The sequence below is a fragment of the Vanacampus margaritifer genome, chromosome 7, assembly GCF_051991255.1.
Source record: "Vanacampus margaritifer isolate UIUO_Vmar chromosome 7, RoL_Vmar_1.0, whole genome shotgun sequence".
Taxonomy (NCBI): Eukaryota; Metazoa; Chordata; class Actinopteri; order Syngnathiformes; family Syngnathidae; genus Vanacampus; species Vanacampus margaritifer.
Genome location: NC_135438.1, coordinates 12,219,682 through 12,236,483, shown reverse-complemented (window position 1 = coordinate 12,236,483; position 16,802 = coordinate 12,219,682). Strand labels below are relative to the sequence as shown.

Sequence of the window (16,802 nt, the reverse complement as noted above, 5' to 3'; positions counted from 1 at the left end):
CGTTAACCGAGACAGCCATTGCTAAATTGTCCAGTTGACGGTGACACTTCATCTTCATCCCAGACTTTACAGCAGTCCAGAATGTTAATGCAAAAAACGATCAAGTCCGATGCAGATGCTGCCGACCGCCTCTTAAGAACGTCAACACTCTTGCTTGGCTGTGTTTTATGGCGCGTTGTTTCTGACAAATGGAAACGGCCGACATGGTAAACATGCTGTGCCATTTTACGGGGCCAGGCCAAAACTGTTTGCCTCTTAACTTTTATTGTACAAAAAGGCACAAGAGCATGTTAAAGCATACATGTATGTACATACATCACTGGTCATGTCAAATATGAGGTGCCTTATATGGTATTCAAGAAAAAGCAGGAAGGATAGTTCTAGTCTTTTAACACACCTGGCGCGGTACAAAAATAATCAGACTATAGTGCAATAAACATTTATGTACGTATCAAAACAAATGTAGTTTCAACACATGTTTATTTACAGCTCTTTTGACTCAACACAAAGTTCAAGAAAATAATTTAGCAAAGAACAAAACGCGTGGTTATGTGGATGGAAACACTACGAGACTTGAAAAATTGATGGAACAAAAATACCATTCAGGATATATACAACTTGATTAGACCATCACTGTTACAATACATTTATTTTCAGTGAGGCCTTTAAGTGCTGCATGAGAAGTTACAGATTATTATAGTGCAGCCTTCCCCAAACTTATAATTGTTATTGGTTAAAAAGCTGAATGCTATTATACTGATCACTAATTTCTTGACAATTTTTGGGGGGATACAATGTAAAAAAAAAATTAAAAAAGAAGCTTTTGACTACTACGTTACTTTGTCACAGATGCGTTTTAGTACCTTTGTCTCGCAGTTGCAGAATGGGCCTTGTGCTGAAACAATCTTGACAATTTATTTTTCACAAACAATACAGAATCTTTCTCTTTCACAAGTGAGCTGATACAATGTGGAAAAAAAAATAGTATCAGGGGGAAAAAGTTTTATGGCTCCTTCAGGTTGTGCTGATTATGTCAAAAGTTGTTTGATGTCGGTCGCTAAGAAAGTGGAAAAGCTCTTTTCCAATGGAAACATTAAAATGATTGTTACAAATCAAGAGTGTAACTTTCTTGACAGTCCTTCACCTTCCCGTCAGCAGAACTGTACAAGTGTGTGTGTTTTGTCCTCTTAAAACAAGGCTAGCAGAACACTTTTGATCATGGCTGTCACTGCTGGAGGAGATTGGGATGTCAGCATTCATTCAAATGAGTGGAAATGATCGTTCACATTGTAAACGTCCCGTCGCACTTCTGGCCGAGCCTTCTGGTGTGTTCTCACATTTTGACCACCACCACACTTGCTCCAGCCCGGCCCAGACACAGCGGTGCCACCTGGTGGTTGGCAAGAGGCACAACATAAGCACGTCAAAGCTGGACTGAACGTGCACTCATTCATTCACGTGTCGAATGTTCTCAAATCGGTGATAGCACTTCTGCCTTATGAGATCATCCATCCACCTCACAGGTGATTATTGTGCAGGTTTACCTCAGGCTGCCTACAATAAAAGGGCATTCTTAACTCATTCATTGCCAACGACGGTTATGAATGTCCAAAAATTATTTAAGCTATTTCTATTAGTTAAACTTTTTTTTCTCTACTTTTGTTAAGAGTATGAAAACCTAGATTTTTTTTATTGTACATTAAGAACAGATACTAAATTTGTGATTAATCGTGAGTTAACTATTTAAATAAAAAAATATATATCACCTGACGCCCCTAATTTTTAATAATCATCTCAACAGGTGATTACTGTACATTTTTTAATTGTAATTAATCGCATGACTTCACTAGTTAACTCGATAAATTACTAATTTTACTTATTTATTAGTTACATATTTATTATACTCTTGTTAACAAAAGTGGAAAAAAAAGTTAAACTAATAGAAATAGTTCAAATGAATTTTGGATGTTTATAGCCATCAATGGCAGTGAATGAGTTAAACATATAGTTTGATCACCGAGCACAATATCACAGATGCCGCGAGCTTTGAAAGAGTGTGCATCTGGCATGCTGACTGCAGGAATGTCCACTAGAGCTGTTTGTTGCTCATTAATTCAACGCTCATTTTTTGACAAAGCTGCGAGTTTCAGACAATTAAGCAGCACATCCAAGCTGCCTCACATCTGCAGACTCAATTTTCGAATTACATGATTTAATGTAATTTATGCAAATGTCTTGCATTACGTAGAATTTGCGGCCTCTGTTAATGAAAAAATAATAATAGTAATAATAAATTAAAGTTGCAGATTATTCAGGAATTTATGATCCATGGCCTCATTTGCATGTTGTCGTTCAAATATGTGCCAGGAAAAGAAGGAAACATCTCACACACTTTGTGGCAATTGTGTGTGTGTTTGTGTACCTGAGACCACTCATTGGTCTGAGGGTCATAAGCCTCCACTGTGTTGAGATACATTTGGCCGTCATAGCCACCGACGGCGTACAGACGATCGCCAAGGAGACAAACGGCCACTGCGTCTCTGCTGACGCTCATGGGGGCCACTGCTGTCCACGCATCCGTCTGAGGGTCGTACCTGGACACATGAACACACATTCCGCATCATACAATTATGATTATTATTATTGGCATCATGCGAATATGACGTTTCGTGTTACCTTTCCACACAGTCGCTGAGCCGCGAGGCCAGAGATGACGCAGGGGCGTCGTGACCGCCGATGGCGTACAGGAAGCCGTGCCATGTGGCCACGCCCACACCGCCGCGCCGTTTGGCCATGGGAGCGCAATCGCTCCACCTGGAGACCAAAGTCAGCAGCTTGAAAAGCGGCCGAGCGGCAGCAAATAGGAGAATATGAAGCAGAATCTGCAGACTGACCTGTTGGTGTGAGGGTCAAAACACTCCACTGAACGCAGGCAGGAGGAACCGTCACGACCTCCGACTGCATATAATCTGGGAAGAAAGAAAAAAAATCCTCATAACCAAAAACGGCACACAACGTTTCTACTGCAGAACAAGGCTGCAATCGTAACAGCCAATTATGCGTGGTAATTGCTAAAGTTCAGATCGGTAACGAGCTCCATCAGAAAGCACACGCACACACGGAGTGTAACTCTCGGCAGAAAACACTCGTTTCCTCAGCTAATTACAATCTTCAACTCTCGAAGGAGCTTAATAACAAAAGCAAGGGAAGGATTTTGCAATTCTAATCATTTTTCTTGTCGGCTGTTGCGGGGGAATTCGAAGACAACAGAGAAGATTCAAGTCCTCATTCGGGCACATGGCTGTAAAAATATTTATAGGAAGATGCTGTCGGGATATTTTCGGATGAGCTGCAGCAGCATCTTAAGTCATGTACATTTTGCTTTATTCACACCTCAATGATCTGGACTAAACAGGATCATCACAAGCATGACATGCAAGATGGCAGAACGTTTATCGGTATTTATCTTACTTGGGAAGTTTGTGTGATCGATACAGGATTACTGGAAGTCAAACTTTTTTTCATATCTGGCTGGTCCTGCGTATCCAAATTTGAGCTTGGACTGGCATCCAAAAATCCACGGTCTCTAATGCCGCCAGTGGCCAGATGGTGGCAGTAATTCCCCAAAAGTATTTGCTGACCACCAAAAGAGAGCAGAAGAAGAAATGGGGCGAGGAAAAAAAAAAAGAAGAAGAAGAAATAGCCACAACAAGGATTTACCACAAAAGGCGCAATAACCGACCAGGATTCCACCATTGTGGATGTGGCAATGTGGCATTCAGCCATTTTGAACTAAAGACTGAAAGTGTATCTAATACTGTATTTGACATCAAGACTTACTTGCTATTGAGTACTGCCACTCCCACAGTGCTTCTGGGTGTGGCCATACTGGCAACAAAGCTCCACTGGCGAGCTTGAGGGTCCCACCTAATAAATACAATGAAATAAAATGAGCAACAATCTCCCACTTCATGCCTTCATCAGAAAGTAATGAGATCTCTCTCTCTCTCTCTAAAAAAAAAAAGCTTTTCTTGAGACTTAGTGAAACCATGAAAATAAGGTTGAAGAGATTCTCAACTGGTTGTTAGCGGCTAGTAAAAATAGATGACATCTTATATTTAGATGTTTATGGAACATGACTGAGGTGTCACAAGTTCCCGCACAATATTGGGTAAGCTTCCGGAGATGTTACTCACTTGTGCTCTAGTCACTTGCTACTCCGTAAACAAATACAGTGCAGCTCAACCTTTGGCTAACGTAGTTAGCGATATACTTTTGGTGACATGTCAAACGTTTAGAAATGTAACATGCTATTTTGAAAAAACAACAAAAAAGGTGTTATTTTAAAACTTGGGTCGTGACTTTGTAACAATAAGAAGATGCGGGTGCACTTCGAGAAAGTATTAGTTTAGCATTTTCTCTTTTCTGAAGCAAGCATGCTCCCATTCCAGAACAAAAATAGTACAGTCCTCTTATCTTACGTGCTATGTTATGTCTTGTTATTGATTTAGGCTTAGCTTAGGATGCTTGAGATCAATTTTCCTCTTCGTCTTCTGTTGGAGTGTGGCGCCACAATGTCAAAGGTCAATCAATAACAAAGACAAATCAATTAATAAATAACACAAAACAGCAAGTCTCACAAAGAGCACTTAAATGTGTATCCTGATGGCACCACTGAGATAAAAAAAAAAAAAATGCAACAAAAGGGCAACAGCTCATCACGAGGAGTGTAAAATGCTCGCTCACCTTTCTACTGTGCTGAGGTAGCTCCAACCGTCATGTCCTCCCACTGCGTACATGGGCCCTTCAAGGACGGCAACGCCTGCAACAGCCCAGTGATACGCTTTTGTATGGGATTGAACTCACCAACGCATTCTTACAAAGCTCTAAAACCCGCAGCGGTTTAGGACCACACATGGTTTGATTGTGTAAACGCAGACGGGACCGGCGTGCGGTTTACAGCATGTTGACACCTCCCCACTTATGGGATTTAGATATCACAACATCTGCTCAGCCAGATGTGCCCTCAACCTCTTCACCTCACACTCCCACAAGCGCTCATAAAAGGAAACAGCAGCAGCGGCAGCAGCGGCAGCAGCGGCGGCGGCGGCGGCATGCCGTGTTCGACGTGTCATTGTTATGGTGGTCTTAATCCACCCTGTGGGAGTGCCCTTGATCACAACACGGACTCGCCGACTGCCGACGTGCTACGCTGAGCCCAAAGCAACCTTTGACTGTGACAAGAATGGAAGGCAATTTACCAACATTGAAAATTAAAAATTAAAAACCCACATTCATTACAGCAACCCACATTCAGCATAATAATGAGTTGTAAACTTTATTAAAAAGGGGTATTAGGCGATTTTTTACATTTACATTTTTTAATCATAATTAATCGCATGATTTCAATAGTTAACTCGCAATTGACTCATTCACTCCCAGCCATTTTCACAGAAGCAATCCCCTTCACTCCCGGCTGTTTTACTGGATTTTGACTTATTTTGCAAGGCCCACACAATATTGTGTTATATTGCTATAAAAAACATGGAACCAACCAAAAGAAAGATTAAAGTCTCTTCTTTCGTCAGGATAAAAAGTAAATTTCTATCGGTTTCGGTTTTGCAGCAATTAGCATTCAAATATAGCTAAGTTTCATATATTATTCACACATTTGTTTACAATTGTGAGTAATTGAGGGGTTTTTTTTCAACATGGCCCTGGTTGATCTCTTTTGCTCTGCTGCCACCTGCTGGCTGTTTGTGTAATAACTACCATTGCTTTAAGCAACCTCTTCAGGCCAGAGGCTGCATCAAAGCCTTCTTTATGCTCCAGTATAAAAAACATAAAAAATTATAAATATTTTTTTAATGTGTTTAAATGTATAAATACCTGTACACTTTGGGGATCATAACAATATTTAAAATAGAACGTTTTTATATGTCTTTGGGAGCAAATTAGTTAATTGCAAATTTTATATCCGTTCTAAATGTACAATAAAATATCGTTCTACGTTTTCATACTCTTGTTAACATAACAGTGTGTGTGTGTGTGTGGGGGGGGGTAAAATAATAGATAAATGGCTGCATCTTTTAGTCAGTTACAGTAATTTTATAATAATTCATAAAATTTAGATAAAATTAAAAAGATGTGCTGTACTGTAAAAAACAAGTGTAATATTGATATGTGTTGGTCATTTTTCTGCCACTAGATGGCATAATTGCATTTGTAAGATGTTGTTGACAGTCGGTTGGGAAATTCTTCACATTTTTGAAATTGTTAAATACAACTTGACCCCAACCTCCACAAATATATGCATTATTATTTAATTTATTACCGCTAAATTTTGACGTGGACGTGTCTCCTGTTTTGTGACTCCAATTCCCCCAGTACAGGCTTTCCAAGTAAGAAGCGGTCATTATTCGCGCGTAATTAGTGACGTTAAATTTTAAATTAACGCACTCATTTTGACACCCCTAATTTTCAGTAATTTGTTTATATCCGTTTTCATGCCAGTCTGTCAAAATATGACTTTTGCCACAAAAAAAAAGCAAACAAACAAAAAAAAATTGGGGATGGCTGCCCTAAGCGTAAATAAATGTCGTTTGTCTTCCTCACCCAGGCCGTGTCTGTGTGTAGATATGGGTGGCATGACACTCCAGCTCTTGCACTGAGGGTTGTAACACTCCACCGTGTTGAGGGTCTTGAGTCCATCTCGGCCCCCCACCACATAGAGACGGCCATCCAGCACGGCGACGCCAAACTGAAGTCTCCGACCGCTCATGGTCGCCACCTGCTTCCACGCGTCCCGCCGTAGACAGTACTGCTCGATACTAGTAGCGCCTGCGGGAAGACGGCGGATCAGTTGATGTGACGATGCACTTGGGTTGTGCTTGCTAACAATCAAGCTAACCTTTTGTGGCGTCCATCCCGCCGACAGCAAACATGGCCCCGACCGTGGCCTTGCGGGGTCGTGTGCGCGGACTCTGAAGCAGGGGTCGACGCTGGGGCAAGAGATGGTATTTCATTCCCTCCATCAGTAGCCGCTGGCAGTCCACGCTGTCTCTAAGCGTGGGGCTGCTCTCCAGGTCTGCTAAGAACTAAGCACAAACAGTAAACAAACATGCTGGAGGACTTTTTTTAGTGTGTGGGGGGGGGGGGGGGGCTGGGGTTCGTGATCGAATATTATTATGTACATTGGTCAACACAGCAGGTTGAAATCTGAAATGTTTTTGCCCATTTTTTTTTGTCCTTACTCGGCAATCGACGCGAAAGAGAAAGACGCTTCCAAAATTAACTGAACGCGGCCACTGAATAAAATCAATTTCCAGAGCGTACGGCAGGCAAGCAAAATGGATAAGCAGCTTACACCCCCCGGGAGAATCCTTCAATTGAGCACACTCTGTGAGAGACACATTAGGGTGAGCCTCCATTTTGTGTGTGTGTGTCATAAAGGAGGACAGAGACACACACACACACACAAACTTGCACAATCCTGATGGATGATGACACGTTTGAGTTTATGCTAAATTTTCTGCACAATTCTGATGTAGGGTAATTCCATCTTGTAGCCTGCGTGACGCTTCCTGACATTTAATAAAAGACAAAAAAAAGATGCTACACTAAATGCCTATAACAGCGGTCTGCAACCTGCGGCTCTGGAGCCACATGTGGCTCTTTAGTCCCTCTCCGGTGGCTCCCTAAAAAAAAGTAGTAGAAATTATTATTTTACATATTTATGTTTATTTTTAGATAACATTTTCTCGTTTTAAGTTGTCAGAAAAAGAGACAAAAGGTTGATGAAAGAGCTTTAAAATAAACCTAAAAATGTCCAAAAAGTGACCATAACATGTCCAAAAATGAGGAGGAAAAAGCTGAAAATTACCATAAAATGTCCATGAAACTGCCCAACAGTCAGAACATTTATTTTTATAGAAAATGTTTTAAAAGTAACTATAAAATGTTCAAAAACAAAAGAGGAAATCCCAAAAACTACAATAAAATGTCCACAAAAATGCCCAAAAAGTCAGAAAATTCATTTAAAAAAAGGCATGTTGAAAAAGTAACCATAAAACCTTTTTTTTTTTAAGGAATCCCGAAAATTATCATAAAATGTCCACAAATTTGCCAAAAATTGGTAGCAAAAAAAGCAGAAAAAAGGCAGAAAATGATCATAATATGTCCATAAAATTTTCAAAAATGTAAGAAATTTGACAGGCAGAAAGGTCTAAAAAATGTATGGGAAGAACATGAATGTCAAAGTATTGGATGCTGCTTATTTCTCTGTTCTGGTGCAGCTCTGATGAGCTGTTGGGCCCTCAGCACATTAGACTAACATTAACACACCGTTTCCTTCATCACAATGTTTCGTGGCTCCAGACACATTTTTGTGTTACTTCTTTGACCTAAAATGGCTCTTTTCACAGTAAAGGTTGCCGACCCCTGGCCTATAAGATTGTGTGCGGGTGTGTGTGCTTAAGATGATGTAAATGAGGAGCAGGGATCAAACTGTATTAAATTAGCATCCTCTTAATGAGTAAATCCAGCGCGGCTTAGACAACCTGCTAATTGGGTGATGAGTGAATATTTATGATGTCTGAGTGCTTTATTTCACATTTGATTGCCCTTTTACAAGTCCTGAAGTCACTCAATGTCAATCTATTTGCCGGTTTCACATGGCGAAGGCTCCCATGAAAAGGATCTCTGACTATCCGCTTACTTTGCTGCATCGCCGTTTCCTGTCTGCCATCCATCTTACCACTGATTACACGTTATAGCAACTTGTCATCGAACGTACAAGCGCGTCTCCCCACCTGCGGCTGCAACAGCGGCAGTCTGACATGAGCGAGGAGCGACGGCAGGTGACGTTGTCGGGCGGCCACGTCGTGATGCGCCCAAGTCAGCAAAGCCGTCACCACCGTCTCCTCGTCCGGGACGTTGATATCGTCGGACGTGAGCAGCCTCTCCATCTCGTCCACTGGAAGCAGCATGAACTCTTGGCCCCCAACCACCTCCACAAAGTGTTCCTGGAGGGGTCCGAGAGAGAGAAAACAGGGGCGTGGTTTTGCCCACCTCTGGATCCTACATTTCATTTGCAGACCCTCATTTTTGCTTCGTTCGTTACTCTGGATCGACTCCTCTGAGCGAAGTCGCGGTCACACGCACCATGGTGTAGGTGTGAGCGGCCCGCTGCAGGTCGTGGCAGCCCTGAGCGTTGGCGTAGGAGCCGATGCCGAGGCAATTGGACGGGTGGAGCTGCTTCATGAGGAAGGAACAACAAGCCTGAACCGCGGAAGACAACTGCAGCAGACAAGAGGCCGACAACAAAGACTCGATGGTGTCCTCCCTCAACTCCAGTCGCCCTGAAGACGCAATTACAGAAAAGGGGCATGACAAAAAAAAAAAGAATAATGCATGTCATTATCAAAACGAGAGCTCTCAGTGGAGTGCAGACAAAGACAAACGATTGTGAGTGGTGTTAAAAAAAAGTGAAGAACATCAACCAAAGACCATAAATTTATTTCCAGACACTTTCAGGATACTAAATTCTCAAACTAATCCAGTAAATTCAGTAACAATAAAAATGATCATTTTACGTCGTGACCCTAAAATATTAAATATATTCCTATTTTCATTTATCGTATCAGACAATTTTGAGGAAACAATCTTTTACGCCACTCTAAAGGACCGCGGTTGTGCTCATTTCTGCTACTACTACTTTTCTAATCTACAATCTAATCTGACTATAGCACACATTCATAACATTGGATATGCATGTATAATTCTGAAATAGGGAATTAAAGAATAATGAATGTGGAGGGGGTTTTGTGTAAAAAATGTAAATAACAAAAAGTAATGTTTTTATTATCTCTTTGCTACTTTGTGTTTTGTATTTCTATATCTGACAGCAAACAACATTAAAGCTGCACTTTGTAACAATTTGCCCAAAAATATCTTTACAGTAGCCTTTTTATATGACCATTTCTGATTGAAGCATCTTTTAATTCGTAGATTAACACATTAGCTGTTCATAATGGGAATTCCTGCCAGCCTCCGGCCAATAGTTTTCAGACTGGATTCTAGTTCGAATTTCCCGCCCTCTGTTTGAAATGCAGTTTCCTTTTACGGCCACAGGTGGCAGTAGCAAAATTCCGTTTTCTGAGTTCAGTAGCATTAAAATTAGAGAACTTAAAAGTCTGCGTAGGAACTAAAGGAAATAAAGTCTACAGGGATTAAATGCAAAATTTTGCTTGCAACGTGAGTCCAGTGTTATGAAATGTTAAGACATTTAAATCAGATCAAACAATCAGACAATAAATCAATCTAACTTAATGCATATATCGCTCTTCATACATGAATGTAGCTCAAAGCGCTTCATACAATAAAAACAAGGAAAGGAAAGTAGCCCAATTCAGCAAACACAGAAATCCCCCACACCTATTTCACACATAACATACTATGTCAATCCTCAACAGAAGACAAGTTTAGTGCTATTTTACGGTCATTTGCTGAATAAAAGTTAGGACAAAGCGTGTAAATGTGTAAAAGGCATGGCCGCCGTATTAAAAGCATCATACCTGTGTATGCATATTGCACCAGGATCCACAATGCATCTGGGTCAACACCCTCCATCTTGACTTCATCCTGTTTGGCCTCCCGCACATCGCTGGTGAACATGGCCGCAAAGTAGTCAGACACGGATGACAGAACCAGCCTGGGAGAGGTGAGAGGCTCAATTGTCAGTCCACAAATTGCAATGAGACTCCCTGTTGAGCTCAAACTGTCACCGTCATAAAACTTACAATTAACTATACCGCTTTTACAGTATGAAAAGTAATTCATCGTTAATTTAGCTGAAATGTTTTCCCATCTCGGAAATGAAGATGAAGAGGACAATTCTCACAGCAACTAAGCAGTTTGGGTCCTGCGCCATGCAAATGAGCTACTGCTCACCCCGCCCCCTCTACTGCAGGGTGCGCCAACGCGAGAAATACTTCTGATATTTGTTTACATGATGAAATGGGAATGAGTGGTGACCGACCAAGAGCCTTCATCTCCTGCCGGTCGCCTCAGCCCCCAGACTCACTCCTCCAATCACAAATCACACTCAGACACATTCACTGCCTCACAGACAGTCTGAATTTACACAACTCGAGCAAGAATCCACATAACACAGTCAGTAGCAGGGTCGCTCCAATATATTACTCCAAGCATTCCTTGCTCTAGCGTTTGTTTGTTTTTACAGTACTGTAGCGAGTAACAATCCTGAAGTTGGGTTAAATGAATTGTAGTTACACTTTTATAAATTCCAACTGCCGGCGAGACAGTGAAAGTGTCAGAATCTGATTGGATGAGTGAACGTCACTGTTAGGCGGAAAACTCCTATGACGTCCAAATCTGGTCAGCCCCCAAGTTATTTTAAGTGTTATTTTTTTACAAATGATTGGCCAAACCTAAAGTATTTTAAATTGATTGCATTCTTTGATGCATCACTGGTAATGGCTTAAAAAATATATATCATAATTTTGGTGGGGGGTTCCTGACAAGTGTTATTTTTTACTTTTTTTTAAGAGTGGAGTGTGCACTTTCTGTGCATTTCCTTTTCCAGCCTACCTGTGCGCAGGTATGCGTCTGTCTCCGGCCACCAGTGTCACGTCACACAACTGCCGACTCCTCAGGTAGCCCTCCATCTTGCGGAACGTGATGTCAGCGTGGGACAGCGCGGTGAACGTTCCCTCCTCCGGACACGCACACGGCTCCATGGACACGCATGAGGAGAGCGTGACACTGCTGTTGGACGTCCTGCGGCCGCATCAGTTCACACACACACACACAAACTCTTTGTCACACTCGAACTATACAAAAGTTCTCCAATGGTCAACTTATGAGGGGTAAAAACATGGATACATTTAGCCCACTTAAAAATTAAGCCGACTATAAAAAAAAAAAAGAAGCCTGTGTGCTACTTAAGTTCCGCCCACTTTCCTGATATCATTTGCGACGGAAAGCAAGCAAGTCGACTCGAGTGGAAATGATGATGAAGCCGAGGGCTGTTCCACCTCCAGTTGAAGTGATGAGACAGATGCGTGTAGGTCACAGATAAGCAATGACGTGCAGCTACCAGGTGAATCATCAACCATTATGGCTCCCGAGACGGAATTAAATGGATGAAAAGTGTTTTTAATTTAGTGGCCACGGCACTAAGTGATGAAAAATGAACTGATGTCGCCTTTAGGGAAAATTGCCATCCAAAAACTGAGACCCTCCTTAACCCCTGGGCGTAATTTGTCCATTTTCTGGCTTTTTTCTGTTTTTCATCAAAGAAAAAGCATTTGAAAAAAATACACTAGGGACCTGACATTTTACCAGGATTGTTTAAAAATGTAGACGTTCAAAATGGCGCCATGCTGTAATTTCTAATTATTACCAAACAGGAGGGAGAGATTCACACGAAGTTGTTGTAATAATGCCCGATTTTGGCTCATTGACTCCCATTATAAATCACAGTTTTTGATATGCTGTAAACCTGATGTGTTATAATGCATTTTCCGTGATTACTGATGCAATCGCTTCTTTGACGAGTCATAAACATGAAAATAGAGGAATTTGTGTGTTTAGAGTGTTAACACAAAAATCCACTAGGTGGCGCCAAAGGCTAATAAATGAATACAAAATGCATGCATAAAAAAATTCTATTGTTATGACTTACTGACTTGTTTGAGCCTCTAACTATGTCATATGAAATATATAAATTATTATTTTATTTTATATATATATACACCATAGTTAGTCTTGCTATTAGCATAATACTGCTATTGTTGTCCATAGGGGTCATTAAAAAATATATATAAAATAAAAACTATATATGTGTAGATAGGTCTGATGCCACTGAACATTTTGAGTGGTTGAAAGTGAAAAAAGATAAAAAGTTATCTCACTTCAAAGGAAATGCCAGATTTTGGCAAAAATTACAAGAATTTAATCAAACTATAATAACGCCCAGGGGTTAACCAAAGGACATTACAACTGGAATACATGCAAATCAATTTTGTTAGCGAACGTTTTCTAGGGCTTTGCGTTCTGCTATTGACGTACAATTGTCAGCATGAAGATGACACCGCTTTGTCCTCATTCATCACGATAACCAACCAATGCTTGACCATGATATGCCTTCACAAATGCTGCTTCAATCTGTCCGTCCATCCATCAACCACTCTTTTATATCACTTCTCCTCACTAGGGTGGCGAGCTTCCCACTCGACATATAAAACCACTACTGCATATCACGCACCCTCTTAAATCCTGTTATTAAAGGTGCCAAAAATCAATATTTGTACATTTACAGCAAAGCGCATGAACGCCTCGACATGAGAGCCGCCAGCATTCAAAGCGACTAACCCACAGAGATTTATCACCCGATGCTGCAGTCATGCTCACTTCAGTGAACTTTTACAGCAGCTTTCAGGGAATCACTTGGAACTTTACTGCTTTGTTTCAGCCTCACTGCTCTCATTAACTCTTTTGAGGGGGACTTCCAAATGCAGACAATGTTAGCATCTGGTGTGCTTGCTCTCCCATCTTTTGCTTGTCTCCATTTCAGCGCATTTTCACATCATCTGCCAATTTATCTTCTTCTCCTTCCCATTTCCAGGCTAAACCTCATGGGGAGACCAAACCTAGTGATCTGGTGCATGTGTGTGCGTGTGTGTGTCTCCAGACAGATGGTGGGGCTAAATACTGCCCCAGGAGATGCTTTGAAGTGGGCAAAGGCTGCCTTCCAGTCGCCCTTAATTGAGCCTGGCAGGCACTCAGTGAGGGAGAGAGCGGGTGGCAAATCATGACCATTCCACAACATGATAGCAGCAAGTACAAGTACATACACAGTACACTACACACACATGCACAACTGTTTTTTTGCCACGGAATTCAAACACACATCCTTGTGATGAACCTTTTAAACCTGATGAGCCTATTGTTCTCAGGAAATGACTGACATATATATATATAGTCCATACAGTAATACGTATTATACCTCCTTGCACTCGGAGCTATCCAGACATTATATGCTGCATCACATGGAGGAACACCTCTCCGCGTTGGTATGGCAACCACATGTGCAGGAACAAGGCTATATACGCCAGCACAATACCCACACAACCTCGATTCACGTTCACAATCTTGATTTCTTTTTTTTCCGCTGTGACCTGATTGCATTAAAACAGTATATGCAGCTATCATAATTTTCATTAAAAAAAACATGAACCTTTGAGTATACAGTACATGAAAACAGAGCTTGAAGCAGAATGTGTGTCTCACAGTCAGTCATAAGGATTACTCTATTTTGTAATGTGTCTTGGAAGCACAGGCTGACGCACACACTCCCTTAGATTATATTCATCCAATCAATCAATAAAAAGGTATATATCTGATTTTGCTAAAGATGAGTTTGAAATCGTTTTGTTGCTACATAGACTGCCACACGAATGCATCATACAAACATCATCTTTTTTGTGTTAATAGACCGGTTATTGAGGAGGAAATTATGTCCTTGAAACCGCATATCATTATTGCAATTCATTTTCAAATTGGATGTGTCCAAATAAAGTCGGGATAAGACGCCTCATAAGTAGGGAGGTTGATAGGAGGCAAGTGTGGTCCACAAGCTGTGTAAAGGGGCTCCATCTTCAGTCAATGTTTATTGAGTGGTCTTCCACCGTCTACTCCATCATGTCCCCAACTGGCTCAGTTCCAGTCCTTTTTTTTTTTACAAGGAAGACTCACCTGTTCTCAGTGACGATGAAATGCAACTACATTAGCAGATTACAGAATGACTCATCACAACTTTTGCCTGACCCAAAAAAATAAAAAGTACACGTTTCAGATAAAAACACTGCCTCCAGTCTTACCTGCAAGAGCTGGAGTCAGTATCCGGGTGGTTGTTGTTGTCTTCGGTGCTGGCCGCCGCCGTCGCCTCCCCGTCTACGCCTCCACGAGCGGAGGTCTCGACTCCCAGCTGCAGCACCGGGGCCTCGCCGGAGGGCTCCATGTTCGACACCGGGCGAGAACGGCGACGTGGCGGCGGAGAAGCCCACGCTGCGGGGGAGCAACTGCACTCTGGTTGGCTCGCCGAGCGACAGCAGGAGTTCCCGGTCGCCCCAGCTCCAACCGAGCCGCTCCGACTCCCCGCCGAATCAACAAACTTTCTGCTGTGGCAAAGGTTCGAGCCGGCGCTGCCGCTGGTCACGAGCCCACCGTGACTACTTCCGACGTCGGCTGAAGTCGAGCTACCCGCGCCAAATGAAGAAGGTCCCTCGGAGGAGGAGGGGGAGCGGCCGCCCGTTCTCCTCCCGGCTAAATAGTCTCTTAGCGGCGGGGAGTGAGGCGGAGGCACCGCGGGGTGACCGAACCACCTCCATCGGATCCTGAGGATCTGCTTGACATGATCAAACTCCTTCCGCGAGGAAGAGTTCGAGCTGCCACTAGACATAGCAGCCAGGACGCGAGGCGGAGGAAATGGTCCTGCCTGCCGCGCCGCTCTGCCGTTAACAGCCGAGCTCTGGCGAGAGGCTCGTGCTCCTCGCTAACGTTCAATGCTCCTGGACTGAGGAGCACGGCGACCAGCAGAGAGAGAGAAATGGTGGGGGGAGGGGGGATTCTACAGAGTCGGTGCCAAGCATCTCATGCACAAACCCACAAACATTTGCTTCAATGCAAAAGAATGACGCCTCTTTTTTTTTGTAAATTGAGATCGCTCTCTGTTTCCTGACCTTGATTATAAATAATGATGATCCGTGTGGTGGTAGAGGAAGAGCGTTGAATTCTACCTGTCATTATATGTCCTTAGCATAATTTAAGGTAAAATTGGATGACCATTTAGCAATCATTCACCAAGGGATGACAGAGACGTTTAAACAGACATGGTGAACTGTGGGAATCTATTTCTTACTCCACTGCTGTTTATGGCTCTTAATTAATCATGTTAGCGTCCTTCACTCATCAGCCACAACATAACGAGCTGCATCAACAATTCTGACCTTACACATATTAAAGCATGCTTTAGATGAGATACAGGTTTTGATTTGTTTATTTACCACTATTAGACACTAAAATGTTTGATCCAGTGATAATTTCGTAGAGGAAAAACTTTCGTCACGGAATTTTTTTTCAGACGAAAATCAAAACTAAAACTAAAATAGAAGCCATTTATTGAGACAATGACGATAACTATATATATATATATATATATATATATATATATATATATATATATATATATATATATATATATATATATATATATATATATATATATATTAAAATGGACTGACAATTTCGTCAATGACTAAAACGAAAATGACAACAACACAGTGATGAAAATTCACAGAGAACCACTCAGAAACTGTTCAGTGTTCACTGCACTTTATTTAATGTTAACTTTATTTAATGTCAAACATGTTTACATTCATTGTGCAGCTGTAAGATTAATCTCAAGCAATTATTTAGGTGAAAACTAAGTTATATTATTGTCAGTTCAACATGTTTCATTAAAACAATTAATAAAGACACCGTTGTATTAAATGTGTCTTGCGTGTTAAACTACAGTTACAAATAGGTGTGTAATAATTTTCTGTATAAAAGTAAAAATGTATGCTGGAGGAAAATGTCGACCAAACTGCCAATTTAGGTGACTAAAATTGCTCTTTTTTTTTCGTCGACTAAAATTGGATTAAAACTAAAATACAATCAGATGACTAAAGTATGATTAAAACTTCAATTAATTTTAGTCATAAGACTATAACTAAAAC

The 16,802-nt window shown here is 41.5% G+C and overlaps 1 protein-coding gene across 1 annotated transcript; it reads right to left on the bottom strand.

The window, feature by feature from the left end:
- Positions 1–245: 245 nt before the first annotated feature.
- On the bottom strand, positions 246–15,601 carry klhl5 (kelch-like family member 5). Its single transcript, XM_077571477.1, has 13 exons — positions 14,904–15,601; positions 11,611–11,799; positions 10,575–10,711; positions 9,163–9,359; positions 8,811–9,023; positions 6,911–7,097; positions 6,616–6,840; positions 4,747–4,822; positions 3,841–3,927; positions 2,895–2,969; positions 2,677–2,814; positions 2,423–2,594; positions 246–1,390 (listed from the first exon to the last, which is right to left on the bottom strand). Exons 1-13 carry the CDS (start codon positions 15,482–15,484, stop codon positions 1,334–1,336), a joined length of 2,334 nt encoding a protein of 777 aa, XP_077427603.1. The 5' UTR covers positions 15,485–15,601; the 3' UTR covers positions 246–1,333.
- Between the last annotated feature and the right edge of the window lie 1,201 nt (positions 15,602–16,802).

Bases quoted from the DNA above. Each gene is read 5' to 3' on its own strand.
- klhl5 (XM_077571477.1), bottom strand. From the start codon at position 15,484: ATGTCTAGTGGCAGCTCGAACTCTTCCTCGCGGAAGGAGTTTGATCAT. The intron at 4,823-6,615 runs GTGAGGAAGACA...GGGCTGTTGCAG, and splicing joins TACACACAGACACGGCCTGG to GCGTTGCCGTCCTTGAAGGG. The intron at 2,970-3,840 runs GTAAGTCTTGAT...CTTTCTTCCCAG, and splicing joins GTGGCAGTACTCAATAGCAA to ATTATATGCAGTCGGAGGTC.